The sequence below is a fragment of the Myodes glareolus genome, chromosome 9 (assembly GCF_982192425.1).
Source record: "Myodes glareolus chromosome 9, mMyoGla1.1, whole genome shotgun sequence".
In the NCBI taxonomy this organism is placed as follows: domain Eukaryota; kingdom Metazoa; phylum Chordata; class Mammalia; order Rodentia; family Cricetidae; genus Myodes; species Myodes glareolus.
In genome coordinates this window covers 19,247,603-19,264,814 of record NC_142034.1, presented here as the reverse complement: position 1 = coordinate 19,264,814, position 17,212 = coordinate 19,247,603, and the positions used below count along the sequence as shown (strand labels likewise).

Genomic DNA, 17,212 nt, shown 5'->3' with positions numbered 1-17,212 from the left:
CCTTTAAACAGTTCAAACAGCCCAGGTCCATTCTGGCACTGGCTGGTTTACCTACTGAAGGTGAGTGGATGATCACCCCAGTTTAGCCTTCCACTCCTACCTGGGGTAAGGGTAAGAGAAGACTGGGGAGTATACCCCTGTTCAGGGGTTTCTAATGATGTGCAGTACTAAATGGCAAGAATTACCACTGACTGCAGCTGGGGCCATAGAAGGTACCAACTATCAGGTGCCCACTTGGCTAATCCTCAGACTAGTGCTTGAGGGCCAGGGATATACTGTCAACCCCTCAACCCATTTGTAGACTGAGCTCAAAGACATCCCACTTCATGAGGCAGCAACCATCGGGGATGGGCTGTGAGCCCTGGCAGCTCTGGGCAGTCACAATCCGGGGCCATCGACAGAGTGGAGTTTGTGCACAAGAGGATGAGGGTTATCAGGGATGCTGGGTCAGGCTGTGGTTGTGGGGGTAGCAGCCCCCGTACCTGACTGTGGTGTCAAACTCAAAGGGAAAGATGATGTCATGGTGGTGGCAGATCTGGCAGATGAAGCCTCGCTGGGTGCACAGGTCACAGTGGTAGACATGCTGGGAGGCGAACTCAATCAGGGCTTTGAGGAATCCTTCATACACCCCCTCTGCAATCTGCAGGGGCAAGTGGAGACCAGTCTTAGGTGGCTCTACTGCATCGCCATAGCACCTGCCTCAGAACTTCCCTAGTTTCACATGGGCAAGAAGAACTCCCTGCATCAGGTTGTTGATGTGGGCATTGGCCTGCACCCGAGGTCACTGGGGTACGGGACCAACAGATAGGATCCCAATTCTTGGAGGAAAGGCCTCTGCTCTTACCCTTGGGATGCTGGAGCCCCTGCTTAGTCCAGGAGGTAGGGGTCAGTGACTGCTCAGGAAGTTGGCAAACAGAGGGCCATTCTCAGGGGTGGACTGTTGAAGACTGCTGGCTGGCCTGAGTTTGCCCCCCTGCTATTTCTCTGAGATTTCTTCAGGATTAAGAACCTTCTAGTAAATCCAGGATTTAGGGGTAGGAAGCATGGAATGCTCACCTGCTGGAGGTCAGCAACACTGAATTTGTGAGGAGACTCCAAGAGATAATTCCTGTGGCTTAGCCTGCAAAGGCAACACAAGCACTTCCTCAGAAGGGCTTCCAAGGTTAGTCCTCCAGTTCCTGGTTTCCTTCTCCTTAGCCCCGCCTACCAGTCATCAACACAAGTCTGGGTTACCAGGCAGGCCAAGAGCACAAGTCAGTCCCCTAAGCTCCTGGTACATTAATTAGCCCCTGGTACCTAGGGCAAGCTAGGTAACTTCTGAAGCTCAGGTATCCTTCTGGGAGACATGGAATTGTTTTGAGGATTAAATAATTTGCTGAACACATTTGGTGCATTGCAAACACGTGACTGCCAAGCGATGAGGAAGATGTGTGCTGACTTGAGGTGCCTGGAACCAGGGTAAGTACCTAGTAATCCCGTGAAGCTGGTCCAATTTTAACTCCCATTTTGAGAAGACAGGAAACACAGGTTAAATGACTTGCCTGAGGTCAGAGTTAAGAATCAGAGCTTGAACTTGACGCAGGAGTCTGGCCTGCATCCTTATCCCCTCCACTGAGTCAGTGCCAGCACTGAAACCGTTCTGAGGACAGAAAATCATGGACGCAGCCCTCTCCCCCAGGTCACGTTCAAGCATCTGGTTTCCCTGACCTCTGAGAGGAACTGATTCATACTCTAGGCAAAGGAGATCTAATTTCAGGTCGAGGAGAAAAAGATGAAGGCAGGACACAGCCCCGCTCAGGTTCCTAACAGATCAATGGCAGGGACCCCAGGTCACATTCTGAGCAGAGAATCCCTGGCACAGAGCCCGGATGACCACACATGTGGGTACTGGTGTAAAGGTATGCCAGGCTGGGGAAGTGTGGGGCCCTATCTGGACTCTGGACACTAGGATAGGACAGTGCCAGGTCCCTGGGAGATGGGCCACACTCTATGATCCACAGGGAGCCCAATCTGGGCCTAGGACGCTGAATCCTACACAGCCAAGTAAGGTGAGGACTCCAATATGCCCCCAGAGAGCCTCCAGCTTTCTGGGAACAGGAAGCCGTCATATAGAGCCAGGAAAACATGGGAGGGGGTACAAAGGCTGATCCTGAGTTGGCAGGAAGGGTGGAGTTGATTTAATGGAGATTATCCCTGTCATCTTCCCTTTGTCCAGTCCGAGGAGCCAGCAGGGGAGTCACTCACTGTACCCTTCGCCTGTCACTGCCAGTGTGGCCTTGCAACTGATTTTTCTGTAAGGTTTGGTTGAGGGCATATACAGAGATGGGCACAGCCTGTCCTGGGCCCCAGTTTCTTTCCCTACACAAAGAGAAGACCCCTCTCAGTGCTCTGGAGCAAAGTTAACTGGCTGGCTAGGGAAGGAGGCAAGGACCCTGCCAAGCTCAGGTGATGGGGAGACTTGCATGGGTGGCCAGGGGTTTCACCTGTTTCATATAAACCCCACTTTTCCTCTGCCCACTAACTTCCTGGGAGCTTCCCAGCCTCCTAGCCCGACTAGTTCCTGCCCAGGCTGGCTTGGGTACCCTTCCTCAGGACACATGTATTACTGACCTAGCTATCTGCCTGCCTGTCTATGGTTGACTAAGGCCCAGACACTCAGTCTATCATGTGGCCCTCTCCACAACTCAGGAAGGCCATATAACCAAGACCAGTGGTCCATCTTACGGATGGGTACACAAACTCAGAGCGCCAAAGATACTTCCTGGAGCCACACAGTGGTCTAGTTTGGGCAGGGGCTGCTCCTACACTCTTCCCTTGCTCTGTGCTCTATCTAAAAGGGACTTCCAGGGGGAAAGAATGCTGCACAGAAATGTGAACCAGAGTTAGAATTCTCCAGCACCCATGTAAAATGCTGGGATGTGGCTGTGCAACCCCAGTATTGTGGGGGACAAAGACAGGAGGATCGATGGGACTCACTGGTCAGCCAGTCTAACCAAAAAATGTCGAGCTCCAGACTCAGTGAAAGACTGTCTCCAATGAATATGGCAAAGAGCAACTGAGCAGGACAGCCCTTTGGCCTCTGCATTCACGTACATGGGTGCATGCTACTTCCTTTCCCCCACGCACACATATACCATGTGTGTATAAACATAAAGCAGGACTCTCACAAGCCTGGCCTGCCCTCTCACAGGCAGCCGTGCAGGGCTGAGGCAGGGTGTGACAGTGAGTCAAGAAGATGGAGCTAGAGACTGCCTGAGCACCCATCAGAGGTTGCCGGGAACAAGTCAGTAGGTAAGGTGAGTGGGGGCCAGCACTCATGAGCCACGCCATAGTCACCCATTTACACAGATCTTCAGGTCTCTGAGGATGCCAGAGAAGGCAGTGAGACTTTTTTCCCACGCAGAGATTTTGCCTCTGGGCAGGTGCACACATTCTTTGGAGCCCTGACCCCTAGAATCCCTGAAAAGAGAAAATGGGTCAACTTCATGGAAAAAAGGAGACCTAGGTACTGTGCTGATGTTAGGAGGCAGAGCTCCCAGAAAGGCTGTCCGTTCTAGGCCCTGTGGAAGGAGGCAAAGCTGGCTGTTCTGGGCAGAAGAGGGCCAGTGTTCCCCTCTGTCCTGCCTAAGTGTCGGGGAGCCATCACTGGACATGCCTGTCCTCATGCCTCTGGGAGAACTGAGGAATGCCTGGGCCCGAGGAGACATCAGACAGTGCTCTCTGTGCTGGCCTCCGGGGAAGCAGGCTAGGGAAGGACAGCCTGTAGACGCCTCCAGTCTCCAGAGAGCCAGCAAAGCAGACACAAAGTCCACACTACACAGTGCACCTCACTCCTCCCAAAGGCTTGCCCTCCCGAGGGCTCTCCAGAGAATACAGCCCCTCAGAAGCCACATCTTAGCCATAAGTTAGGGCCTAGAGGCCCAAGGCAGTCACAGAGACCTATCAGATTCTCCTGAAGTCCCACTTCCCATCCCTAAGCACGAAAAGATCTAGGCTCTGGTGAGCAAGGGATTGCTAGAGGATGTCCTGAGAGTGCGGCTATTGTACGTGCTGCAGATGATCCAGAGGGGAACGCTGCCAAAGCAAGCAGCCAAGGGATGAGCCAGGCCAGCATTCTTCTCAGTTATACCCTTTACCACTATGCCCACTTCCGTTCCTTCTTCAGCCAAAGCACTTCCTGAACGCTCCATGCCTGGTGCTTTCCTCCATGGCCCGCGTGTGCAACTCCTCAGCCAACCTTCCTCTTCTCCTCCTTCCCTAGGTGACTTCTATTTTCTTTTCAGAAGCCACTCCCTCCAGGAAGCCCTTCTGATGCACCCTCCTGTCCCCTATGCACACCTGGAGCATCCTTCCTCTCTCCCTCCCTCTGTCCCCATTGGAGGTGCTGCTGGCTCGCCTGCTTCCCGCCACATCAGTGGCTTTCTGAAGGGAGGCCTCGGGTCTGCTTTACCCAGCACAGGCACTCGGAATGGTTGCTCTCAATAAACATTTGTTGAACACACGAACGAGTGAACATACAACAAAACCGCACACCACCCTCAGAGGATACAGTGATTTCACTGCCAGTGGGAAGTTCCCACCTTAGCTCTGGCATCTCCCGAGTGCACACCCTGCCCAGGCTTTGGCGGGTGTGTGCACACAGGTGCATGCACACATAAAGAGTGCTCACCACTTACCTTTTGCTCAGCTCCTTCAGGGCACCACTTCTGCACAGGCCCAGGTAGTCCCCCAGAAGCTTCAGCTGTTCCCGGCTCCTGCCAATGAGGTGCATGCGCTCCACATGCTCATACAGAGAGGCGTTCACCAGCTGCAGGTTGATAAGGGGCTGGGCCCGGATCTGTGCCAGGAACTTCAGGGCCTGCCGGCAGACCTGAGAAAATCCAGGGAAGACCTTGCCTGTTCAGCTAAGGCTTCTGGCTGGATGCTGTGTTACCTAGTTCAAACCTGCCTGTAGCCTGTCCCCAGTGAATGGTACTTTCTTCAAGTTACAGAGCAGGAAATAAGGTCAGAGAATTGAGGCCACTTGACCAAGGTCACACAGCTCAGAAAAGTGTCTAGTCAATATTGGAAAGTAGCCTGACTCTCAAACCCTGTTGTTGTCTGATTCTGACCATGCTGAGACGAGGGAGGAGTCCCTCCCCATGGGCCTCACAGACTCTTTCCACACTTTCCTGTCCTCCCAGCCCCCTTTTCCTGCCTACAGGAAACATGCTGTCCTCTGGGCCCTAACTCAGGAACCAGGTGACTCCGCTGCCATCAAGCTCCAGCAACAGGAAGCTACAGAGTAGACAGAGCTCCATGACATTCCTAAGTGACCTCAGCTCTCGCCAGTACTTCAGGATAATGTTAGAGGGTCTCAGCTGCCAGCATCTCCACTTGGAGATAAATGATTGCTCTATATTCTCTCATCTGAAGAACCATCCCTGGGGAGGCGGCAGCGCCTATTTTACAGATGGTGAAACAGCCTCAGAGAAGCGAAAGTGGCTCATCCAACTTGCCTGTGGATGGCAGAGGCCAACAGGCGTGGTCTTTCTCATGGGGCTTGTCTGTGGCCAAGAGCTAAGATTTGCTAGAGGAAAATCAAAGCACACTTCATGAGATTATTTTGAGTTTAGACTAAAAGCTATAACTGCATTTCCCATGTGCCAGAGCCCTGAGGTAACAGCCCCCAGTCTGGACAAAGCCCGGTAGCAAACCCTGACGACTGGGGTCAAAGTGCTGCCCTGTATACTGAGCCTAGCCTTCTCCCAACCCATCTCTGGCTCAGCTGAAACAACATCCAGCAATGTGTGCTAAACACTGCCCAGTCCTGCACACGGGCCTTCATGCTCCCCAGAGGCTGTTTGTATCCTGTGGGCATGGAAGAGACAGGCCAAAGCAGAATCCTGGTCCTGGGGTGACATTCTGCCAGGTGCCAGCTGGATCTCAGCACAAGTGGGTCAGCCAGCGCAGCAGCAGCAAACAATGAAGTCCCAAACCCTTGGGCCAACTACTCTCTGCTTTGAATTTCCCTGTCTTTCCCAGTAACTGCTGAGGGAGAACTTTCCTGGTCCCAGAAGCATCTAGAACAGGACTGCCATGTCCCAGTGCGGGACAAGATGAGGCAGATTCCAGCAGTGAATGGGGAGCTCCACAGATGCAGCAGACTAGGAGTGCTGTTTTACTGCCAAAGGGCTCGTGTGCATCTTTGAATTTTGAGGTGTACACTCCTCTATGTAGTGGACCAGTTAATACTAAGGGCAGGGGTGGAGACAAGGTAAACAACAGAAGGCCAAAACAAAGCCAGTGTTGGGGTTTCCCTCACCACAGGGGTGAAACTAACTCAGAGTCACCATTCCTGTATGGCCGGGCACAGCCAAAGTCAAGACTGCAGCCCACAGGCTCTGACAGAAGCAAATGGCTCCTTCCTTATGTTTCTATGTCCATGCCCTTGGGAGGAAGCCAGGTCTTACTCTGGAGAAAGACCCTGGATAAGTGGCCCTAGGGACGAAAGTGTAACAGGCTGTGAAGACAGAAAGGCACAGTTGACAGGTACTAAGAGACTATCACAAGCAATCAATCTCCTTCAGAAGTATACACGATAAAGGTGCCCAAGGACCATCAAGAGGGCTCAGTAGGTAAAGGTGTCTGCAGTCAAGTCTGATAAGCCAGTTCAATCCCCAGGTCACACACGGTGGAAGAAAGAACAGATTAGTGTTTGCGCATACCGTGTGCACACATACAGTAATGAAAAAGTACCAAAGATATAATATTAAATAAACAAAATGTGGTGAAGCAAGGCAAGTCCAGATGCTTATGTAAACAAATACTCTAAAACCGAGCACGTCCATTTTACAGACCAAAACACTGATGCTCAGAGGTTAAAGGCTCTGACTGTGGCTATCTTCGATGATAACACCTAATTTTGATGTGTCCTTTTGGGCCTCTCTAAGTTGTAAGTATGACCTAGAAAAATGCTTTGTCCTCCCAGCAATGAAGTGCAGTTGGCTTGCCCCCCCGCCCCAGCTCATCAGCACATGCAAAGCTATCTAAGGGGTGAGGCCTGCTGGCTAGCCCATCTGTATGTCCATCCACCCATCCACCAGTGTGCCATACCTACTCTAGCCTAACTTTCCCACTGATCAACCGTCAACAACTCTGTTGCTATCTTAACTTCAGGGAACTGTCCTGAGGTAGCCACTGGGGACCAAGGCAGAGTGTTACAAAGCCTTGTTCAAGGGCTGCAGATAGACACCAAGCTTTCAGTCCCAGGTCTCAGGGCCTGAACTGGTGACTCCGGCTCCCCTACAGCCAAAGTCCTCCAAACAAACAGCAGCCTAGGGGATAATGTTTCCCAGTCACCGAGCAGCTCTGTGCAGGCAATGACAGCCTGGCCGAGACACTTACCGGGCGCTTGGTGAGGTCCCAGTTGTGTATGATTCTGGCTGGGATCACTGAGGCATCGTCTTGGTGGCAGAAGTCACAGTAATACAGGCCAGAGAAGGCACAGAGCTTGGGTCGCACAAAGGAGAAGCCGATCTGCCGTGAGCAGCCTAGGGAAGAGATGGTGGGAAGTGAGCAGTGGGCCAGAGTCAGCTTCATGTAACATGGAATCTGCTACAGTGGGAAAGGCCTGCTAATGTAAAGATGAAAACAGTCACTCATGGGCTGGCAAGATGGTTCAGTGGGCAAAGGCACTTGCCACCAAGCCTGATACTAAAGTCTGATCCCTGGAATCCACATGGTAGGAGAGAACTGAATCCTCTGATGTCTTCTCTCAATAAATATGCATTAAAAAAATCACTTGTATTTCTGCCACTTAAAATCAAAACTTTTTTTTTTTTTGAGATGTATGTGGATGTATGTATGTAGGCTGGTCTTGAACTCAGAGACCTGCCCGCTTTCTGCCTTCTAAGAGCTGGGATTCAAGGCCTGCACCATGTGCACCATCACCCCTGGAAAAACTGTTGATTATGACAGCATACTATTAAACAATAATTGCTGGGTCTGGGAGTCCTTGGAGGATGAGGGAGGCGGATTCTGAGATTGAGGTCAGTTTAGGGTCACATAATAAGAACCTGTCTCAAAACAAACTCACAGGAAGACATATGTCAGGTCACATCAAGTCTAAGGGATAGGCGGCACTCAAATTTGGGCTTGGTTGGTCACAAAGCCAGCATTCTCCATAGGCACCTCTGTTAACTGGCTCTGCTGCCTGCTTCCGGATGCCAACCTGTACTCCTACCTCTCCACTGGCACTTAGAAACAAGAGTACAAAGCTAGAACCTTGACCAGCAGTGACGGATCTGTGGGCAGAGGTCCAGTCACAGAAGGTGGGGAAGCTAGTAGGAACAGCGTGGCTTAGACATAACATGTTGTCTGCTTGAGCCTACAGTAACATTATCTCAAGACAGTGGGCAGTGACAATTTAGTCACGTGGTCAGTAATCTCTCCATACCAGAGAGCAGCCAGAGTCAGGAGTGCCAGGTCAAAACACTAGCATTTCAACTTAAATGCTTAATCACCCCCCAACTCCCACTGGCACAGGAGGAAAAGGTGACTTTAGTCTCAGGACCAAAGAGCTGGCTTTCCTGCTGATCAGCTGCCTCCTTCTGACCTTCACCTAACTTTCCTAAGATTCTGTTTCACTGTAGATCTTGGCTACTGCCAGCATTTTGTGAGGTCACGACAAAGTGTAAACAATACAAGTGCCCTGTAAACTATGAGCTTGAACACGAACAGCATTGGTTGGCATCTTTCCAGCCACTGCCAGTACGGCAGTGTAGAAAGCCTGAACTCCCTGGGTTCACAGGTCTCAGATGGGAGGCTGGCAGGTGACAGCCACAGTGCTCACACCCACATACAGGAGCCTCCCCCACAATCGCAGAGTGTGAGTGCTAGGGCAGGCAGAGGTTTGCAGGTGTTTTCTGCAGGAAGTTCTGCTCAGCCACTTCACCCACCCTCCAGGGGCTTGCCACAGGCCACTTCCTTCCAGGCACTTGAAGCAGGCTTTCCTCTATGGTCCCTTGGGCTCCACCCCAATGGGACAGCTCTATTCTTCTGTAGCAGGGTAGCCGACATCTTCCCCAGACACCAAGTCCAGGAGATAGATGGGAAGAGGTACCAACGGAAGGTAGACAGCGGAACATCCACTGGGAGGCCCTCTGGTGTCACGCCCATGAGCACAGGACATGATCATCAAAGTCCAATTCTGCCTCTCACATATACTAAGACCCTGAGACAAGATAGCATCTTTGGACTCCAGTTTCCTCACCAATACTAAAACGAGAGAAAATGTAGCCCCTAATTCTACAAGGATATGCTGACTGAAAAAATGAGATAATCCAAACGAAGCATCTGCCTTTGTACCCTGCATAGGATCAGATCAGATCTCTCCCATGATGATGCTGACATAGCAGACTCCTTCACATAGACTAATACGCATATGTGGAAAGGACAGGAGAGTCAACAGATATGATGACAAATGTCTGTAATCCCACTGCTTAGGAGGCTGAGGCGGCAAGAAGTCAAGACCGGCTTGGGCTACGTAGTGAGACTGCATCTCAAACAAACAAACAAAACAAACAAACAAACACAGGAAGAAATGGGAGCGGGTGGGCGCAATAGTACAGGCCTACAATCCCAGCACTTAGGAGGCAGGAAGACCAAGAGTTTAAGGTCGTCTTCAGTTACACAACAATTTCAAGGTCAGCCTGGGCTACAGGAGACATGAGGGGAGGATGAGCCCTCAACCTGTGGAGCAAGATACTGCCCAACACAGTGGCTCAAAGTCAGAGGCCACTTTTATACTAAAATAAATGGAAAATTCATTTCTTAGTTATGAATAGTCATACCTTAAGCATGCAGTGGCCACATGTAACCTGTAACTACGGTTGGAAAGCACAGACCCAGATGCTTGCATCATTACAGAAGCCCTATTGGAGAGCACTGAATACCATGACTTACAAAAGCATGCATGCATACATGCTTCGGAAGGATCTTATACCCTTGTAACAAAAGTGTAGCAATAGTATAAAGCAGGGAGGACAGAAGGGCTCAGGAAGCAGGACTGCTACCCACAGGTCCACCCAACAGTGGGAGGTGTCAAGTGACAGGGTAGGGGGCTGTCCACAGAGGACACTGTGGGGGAACAGAGGCCACGGGGTAGGTGCCATCTGCTGTATCATATATGGGAAGGATGAAGGCCCTGGTGGGGAGCCCAAACTGAGGACCCCACAGGAGGAAGAGCATAGCCAGCTGGGGTTGGTGAGAGAGTCAGTCAGCACCTGCACAGAAGCAGCCCTGGGAGTCAAGGCCCTTCTCAGTGGGGATGGCCACAAGGTACTGTAGCAGGAAGCCATTCTCCCGGGTGGCAAACTTCAGCACCTCCTGACAGTTTTCATCCAGACTCCCCCCGAGCGTCACGGCCTCCTCTGCTGACTCCAAGTAAGATGCCAGCACCTTTCGGACCAGGTCTCTCCACAGGGCGGCCTCCTCAGTGTTCTTGGCCTGTAGTTTCAGGACGGCCTTGGCTGTGATGATTTTGAAGAAGGCAGGGCCTCCAAGGCTGGTATCTGGCAAGATGTCTCGGATGGTCTCCACTCCATGGCTGTCACTTAGCATCTTCTCATTGTTTCTCACACGGAAACATTTCAGAGACTCCAAGGACAGGGAAAAAATATAGGGGACCCAGGTCCGGTCTGCATACAGGTACAAAAGGGACTCTTTGATAGCATCTGGCTCTGGAACCTGGGCAGATGTCCAGTCCAACTGCATGCCCTGAGCAGCTGCAGGCTCTGGGTGCAGGGCTGAGTGAGGGGGGAGGTTGTCTGGTGGAGCCTCTAGAGCATCCTCAGGCTGGTCTGGGTACTGGATATTCACCCACTCCTCCTCCTGCTGAGGACGCACCTTCTGCAGAGCTTCCCGCACACGGTCAAGCCAGTCCTCAGCCTCATCCTGGGAGGAGGCACGCAGTGCCAGCTTCTTGCCAGAGAAGACCAACTCAAACCGTCCATCGCTGTGGGCTGGCCCCACGGCCTCACATCGTAGCAAGGAGCAGCTTTCCACGCAGGTGCGCTCCTCATCACTCAGGTAGAGGCGGAGCTCCAGTGGAGACAGCTCGCAAAAGAATTCCTTCCAGATGCCCATGGCCCCTCGTCGAGCCACTGTGCCCAGTTTCATGAGGCCCCGGAATGGGTTAGATAGGCCTAGTGGAAGCAAAGAGGCACTTTAGACTATGGATCTGTCCTTTTGCGATCTTGACAATTCAAAGCCACAACTGATACCCAATAGTCTTCCATGGGAGAGTGACTGCCATTAGAAGCTGGCCCCAAGCACTTTCAAATGAGATCCTGAAAGCCAGATAGAGTGTTGCACATCTCCTCCTGCTGTCTCCACAGCTGATGACCTCCCCTCCAACATCTCCCTGAAAAGACTCCTCCATGGGCCTCCTCACTGCACCGCCTCTCAGTGTCTGCGCCTCCACCCACTTAAGGCCGTCTCTCCAGCAATTCTCCTCCTCTCCAGTATTGCCCCCTTCTCCTTTCTCTACTGGATCATTCCTGTCCCCCACCATGCTGCTGTCATTCTTTCCACGCTTAGACAGTTTCTCTCGGTTCCCATCTCTAACTGCCACCCTGTTTCTCGGTCTCCTTTCCCAAAATACCCGGGGAAACACCCACATCTGCTTCCAGCTTCCCCGTTCCCATTCCTTCCTGAACCTGGTCCACTAGGGTCTCATCTCCTCATGCTATTACAGCTGCCCCTTCGTGGCCACCAAAGCCCACCATGTGGTCAATCCAAAAAGGCCTCCCTAAGGCCCTCATTTCTAGCCTTCATCTCCCTAACCCCCTAAGCCCGGAGCACTTGGGGCTCAGTACTTGTGCCTCAGCTCCATGGATACCCTCCTCCTAGCTGTTCTCATGTGCTTTCAGGGATTTCTGTGAACACATGCACACATAAGTAAGTAACAATAAAATAATATATGTTTAAATTAGCTGGGTCATGAGATGCTCAGAACAAAAGCCCAAGCACTTCCTAACAGTCCTTGGTCCCACACACCTCATCTTTTCACCACCACTCCATCTCCTCTGCTCACCATGGTTCCCTGGACATGTCAAGCATGTTACCAGAAAGGTGCTTTAACCACCTTCTCCCGGCTTGAAATGCAGATCACTCCATGCTCCCTTCACCCTGAACGTTACCTCATCCATGAGGATGGCCTTGGTCAAACGCTAGCAAGGCTTCTCTCCCTCGGTCACTATGGATGGTTCCCCATCATCACCATTTGACCACACAACATTTACTGGCCAATTTTCCTATATTCTGATGGGGGAAGGGTAGGGAGGAAGCTTCCAGAAGATAGGACACTGTTCTCAGCACCCAGGGCAGTGCTGGGCACAGCAGAGAAACACCTACTGCATGAACACGTGGTTAGGTAGGCGAGTGAGGACCTGTGCACCGCACGCTGCTCATTGTTCCCGATGCCCTGGAACTACTCCCGAGCAGGAGTCTAAAGGACACATGATTCTCTCTTTCCATCTGGACTAGCGTGTCAGGGAACCTAACAGCCGACACATGAAGCCCAGACTCTCTGTGGTGAGAGACTACAGTCAGCCATGAGAGACAAGCCCAAGAGAAGCCAGCACAGAGACCAGCAAGTCCTCTGCTGACTGCCTACCACCAGAAAATGAGTGACAGAACCAACCTCAAGTGAAATCTGGAGGTATGGTGACTCATGCTTTTAATCTCAGCACTAAGAAGCTAAGGGAGGGGACTGTGACAAATCTGAGGCTAATTCAGGATGAGCAGTTGAGTTTCAGGCCAACCTGTGTACAGTGTGAGACCTGTCTCTCAAAACAAAACAAAACCAGCTGGGTGTGCTGGCACAGGCCTGTAATCGCAATACTTGGGAGGCAGAGGCAGGTGGATCTTGTGAGTTTGAAGTCAGCCTGGTCTACATAGTGAGTCCCAGGACAGCCAGGGCTACATAGTGAGACCCTGTCTCAGAAAAACAAACAAACAAAAACCAAACCTAAACATTCTGAGGGTTACTGAAAATTAAGTGAGGGTTATTTAATGCTTGTAGGAATTTTCAGGGCATGGAGCTCAAGCCATTCCATAAAGAGCACATGGAGGGCTGAACCGGACAGCGGGTCTGATAAAGCTGCTAGGGCTGCTCCCTGAACCACCCAGACAAAAGGCCTTTAGAAGGAGCCAGTAGGATAGCTGGCCTTCAAGGCAGGCTCTCCTCCAAGTTACAGAAGGATTCTGTGGGCTCTCTGCAATCCTAAATGTCTTGATTTCGTTTTCCACAGACTGGAGACTGAACCCAAGGTTTCACACCTTAGGTCAGTGTTTGATCAATGAGCTATATCGTCAGTATATCATTTCACTTTTTTGAAATAAGGTTATGTTAAGAGACCCAAGCTGGCCTTGAACTCACTCCTATGAAATTGAGATCCTCCTGCCTCTACCTACTGAGAGCTAAAACGGTAGGTCTATGGCACCCAGCTGGGCTTTGCTATCCTAAACCTCATTGACAATATTTCCATGTCAATATATGACATAAACTAGGAGGAGCGGCACACACTTAAAACCCCAGCACTGGAGAGGCTAACACACAGAGAGGGCTGTGAATTTGAGGCCATTCTCAGCTACACATTAAGCACTAAGTGAGCCAGGACTATAGAGCAAGACCCTGCAAAAAACAAACCAAAAACCAAAAAAAAAAAAACCAAACCAAAACAAAAAAAAAAACCAAAACAAAACCAACAAAAAACCACTTTTATATTTTGTAATGAGGCCTTTTGTTTCTTCTTCCTTCTCTGAGGCACAGGTGGCCTGGCTAGATGGTGCTGCTGAGCCCTCTGAGTGCAGCACCCTGTGGGCAGTTCTGCCACTGCTCTAGGACTGTGTGAGGGAGTGCAGCACCTTCCCAGAAGTGCTTCCCTGCCTGCCGCCTAAGTGTCACCTTGCCTCCACACCCTGGAAGGACACACTACCCTTCTGCAATGGCTACGAGGACTGAGATCCGTCATTTGAAAGACACAGTCCCTGGGGATGGGACTCTAGAGACACCTACCCATCTGCCTCCGATGCACCACACAGAAATTTTTATGATCTTGTGCCAACACGGACGCTGGGGCTGCTTTGGCATTCCTGCAGTCTGGTGAAGGCACACATGCTTTGTCTAACGCCCCCAGGGAACAGCTCTTTCTTGGTCCTTGAGAAAAACACCTATGGAGAGCAGGCCTTGACTCTGGAGTCCCATCTGGAGATGTGGAGCGATCAGAAGCACTCTTGGGAGCATGCTCCTGGGGAGGTCGGCAGAAGTCATCTTCAGAAATCCAGCTCTTGCTTTTCTGTAAGAAAAAAAGGAATGAGGCAGTCTTTTAAGAGTTTTAAAAATATTTTCTTACAGTTCACATATAATAAAATATGGGGTTAGAGAGATGGCTCAAGGGTTAAGAACACTTGTTACTCTTGCAAAGGAACCAAGTTTGGTTCCCAGCACCCACACTGGGAGGCTCCCAACTCCCTGTAACTCCAGCTCCAGTGAATCTGTCATCTTTTTCTGGCCTCTGTGAGCAAGGGCATGCTCATGCACACTTTCATAGATAAAATACAACTTAAAGGTGAGTGTGCAACTCCATGTCTTTGGTATACTCACAGAGATGTATACGTATATCTAAGTTTGGAATATTTTCAACACCCACAAAACAAACAAACCCCCTACCCAATAACAGACGTGTCTATCTCCCAAGCCCCAGTCTTGGACAGATTATGCTTAAACTCCATATTTAACTGAGACTAGCAAGCTGCTTTGCAAAGTGGCTCTACCATTTTACGTTCCCATCTGCACTGCATGAGGCTGACATTACGGGGGTAGGAAGAGGCACGGAGGCCAGAGGACAACTTTAGTCACTTTTCTCCATCCATCTTTATGTGGGCTCTGGGGACCACACTTCGGTTGTCAGGCTGGAGTGGGAGGCTCCTTTACTTGTCTGCTGAGCACTCGCCAGCCCTCTAGCTTCCTTCTAAACTCTCCAACCTCTGCCACTATGTCTTCCTGCCATGCTGACCTGTGAAGTGTTCTCATTGCAGTTCTGATTTGCATTTCTTTAATGCCTAATGGCAAGAGAACATCTTTTCATACTGGTGATCTCTACCTTTCCTTTGCATTTTTATTTTGAATTGGGTTTACGGCTTTGTTGTTAGGGTTGACCTTTGCCTCAGCCCCAGAAGACCTGCTGAAATCTTAACCCTCAGATGGTGATGTCTCCAGTCACAGGGTCAGATGCACATGTACTTCATCCAACATGATGGATGTTTTTCCAAGAAGAGGAGACATAGTGGCACACACCATTCCCAGGACTCTGGAGGCAAAGACAAGCAGATTTCTACGAGTTCAGGGCAGCCTGATCTGCACAGTGAGTTCCAGGCTAGACCCTGGCTCAAAACTAGAGAGGAAAGGAGAGGACACACACAGAGGAGGGAGAAGCATGGGATCATGGAGGGAGGGAGCGGAGAGGTGCACCTATAAGCCACACAGAATGCCAAGAATACTAAGACCTAAGGGAAGACAGGGCAGAGGTTCCTCCTCTGCAGAGGGAACCAAGCCCGCGGACATCTGGCTCTGGACCTGGCTTCTAGTAACACCGAGGAGCACACAGCTGCTGGCTTACGTCATCCAATTTACGGTACTCTGCTATAGCTGCTTTAGGGAACCGATAAAAATTACAAGAGTTCTGGGCAGATTCTGGACACCAGAACTGTATTGGGCTATCTGATTAACCAATAATTTCTCCTATTCTATGCTGTCTTTTTTTTTTTTTAATTCCTCTCCCTCCCCTTATTTTTGAGACGCTGTCTACAGCCAAGGTTGATTTCAAGGTCATTACATAGCCCAGGCTAGTGTTGGACGACCCTCCTGCCTCAGTGTCTCACGCACTAGAACTACAGGCGCAAGCCCCTTTGCCCAGTTTCTGTTTTCCTTCTCAGTGGTGCCTTCTGGCGCGCAGAGATGTTTCAATTTCAAGCCTAATTTAGCCAGGTTTCCTTCTGTCTGAGCTCCTGCTGCTTTATCTCAGAAGCCACTGCTGAAACTAATGTCACCAAGATTTACGCCTACGTTTTTGCTGGGAGCTTTATTGGCTCTTACAGCTCTGTGACCCATTTTGAGTCAACTTCTGTGTGAGATGTAAGGAAGCGGCGCAGCTTGATTCTCTTGCTGGGGAAATACAGGGGTCCCAGCACTTCAGGCTCTTTGGTCTTGGAGATTTGGGATGAGGGAGGTGTGGTATGTGGGGTTTAGTCCCAAATTATTGCTTCTAATTCTGCTCCCCACATTAAGAAGGTTCTTGTAGCCCCTAGCAGGGAGGTCCCCCCCTTCCCTTCCCCCCATCTACAATGTGAGTCTGTTCACTGACAGGGGAAGTTGGGGATATCTGGAGCCAGTCAGCCTGTGAGAATATTGTTAAGTTCCTATTTTTCACTACTGTAAGCCCTTCTGCCTTTCTACGCTGGAACATGAAAGAGCAGAGGCAAGGAAGCTGGCTGGTTGCACTGACTGTCTATACAGAGGAAATGAGTCACCCAAGGGCAGGACTCGCCCCACTGCTCTGTTAAGTGCTACCAATCTCACTCTGACATTGCTATTTCCAACCCCTAAATCAAGACTGCCTTCCCTGCTGATGTAGACAGGGAGGCGGGGTCAGGCTGGGCTGTGTCAGAGGGTTGGTCTGGACGGTTTAGTGCATTCAGATGTGACAAGACTCCTGAAGCAAAGAGGCAAGTTCTGATTCAGGCACTGGGGGGAGCTCTCCAGAACCAGGCCCCCAGGGCCTCTTCATGTGACTTTCAGAGACGGCAGGTGCTTCCTTCCACTAGGGACAGGATGATGTGTCAGAAGGGTGGCTGCTAGGGACCAAGCAAAACTGGTCTAAACAAAGAATGTCTGGGTCACCAAGACCCAGATGATTCCCCAAGGAAAATGGGTATGAGGACCAGCTCCCAGGAGCCAATGGCTATCCTGGTGACCTCACACACACCTGGTGATCCTGCCCTGTGCAAGCCCCAGGAGGAGAGGGCTCTATCCCTTAGGATTCCACCAGGGTCACCTCTCACCACAGGAAACCCCTGCTCACAACCTCTTATCTCTCAGGCAGCATATCACCCTATCCAGGGAAATCTGCTCACCTCCATCCTGTAAGGCTGTTCCCAAATACCATTT

At 50.9% G+C, this 17,212-nt stretch overlaps 1 protein-coding gene across 5 annotated transcripts in view; it reads right to left on the bottom strand.

Moving 5' to 3' along the window:
• Positions 1 to 17,212, bottom strand: part of Plekhm1 (pleckstrin homology and RUN domain containing M1) — a 51,683-nt gene that overhangs the window by 2,130 nt on the left and 32,341 nt on the right. For all 5 annotated transcript variants that reach the window (XM_087909896.1, XM_087909900.1, XM_087909897.1 and 2 more), the window contains 6 exons: positions 14,063 to 14,342; positions 10,266 to 11,186; positions 7,387 to 7,532; positions 4,677 to 4,870; positions 1,057 to 1,120; positions 483 to 640 (listed from right to left, as the gene is read on the bottom strand). In XM_087909896.1, coding sequence (XP_087766022.1) covers positions 483 to 640; positions 1,057 to 1,120; positions 4,677 to 4,870; positions 7,387 to 7,532; positions 10,266 to 11,186; positions 14,063 to 14,342 — 1,763 coding nt within the window. The remainder of the gene's footprint in view (positions 1 to 482; positions 641 to 1,056; positions 1,121 to 4,676; positions 4,871 to 7,386; positions 7,533 to 10,265; positions 11,187 to 14,062; positions 14,343 to 17,212) is intronic.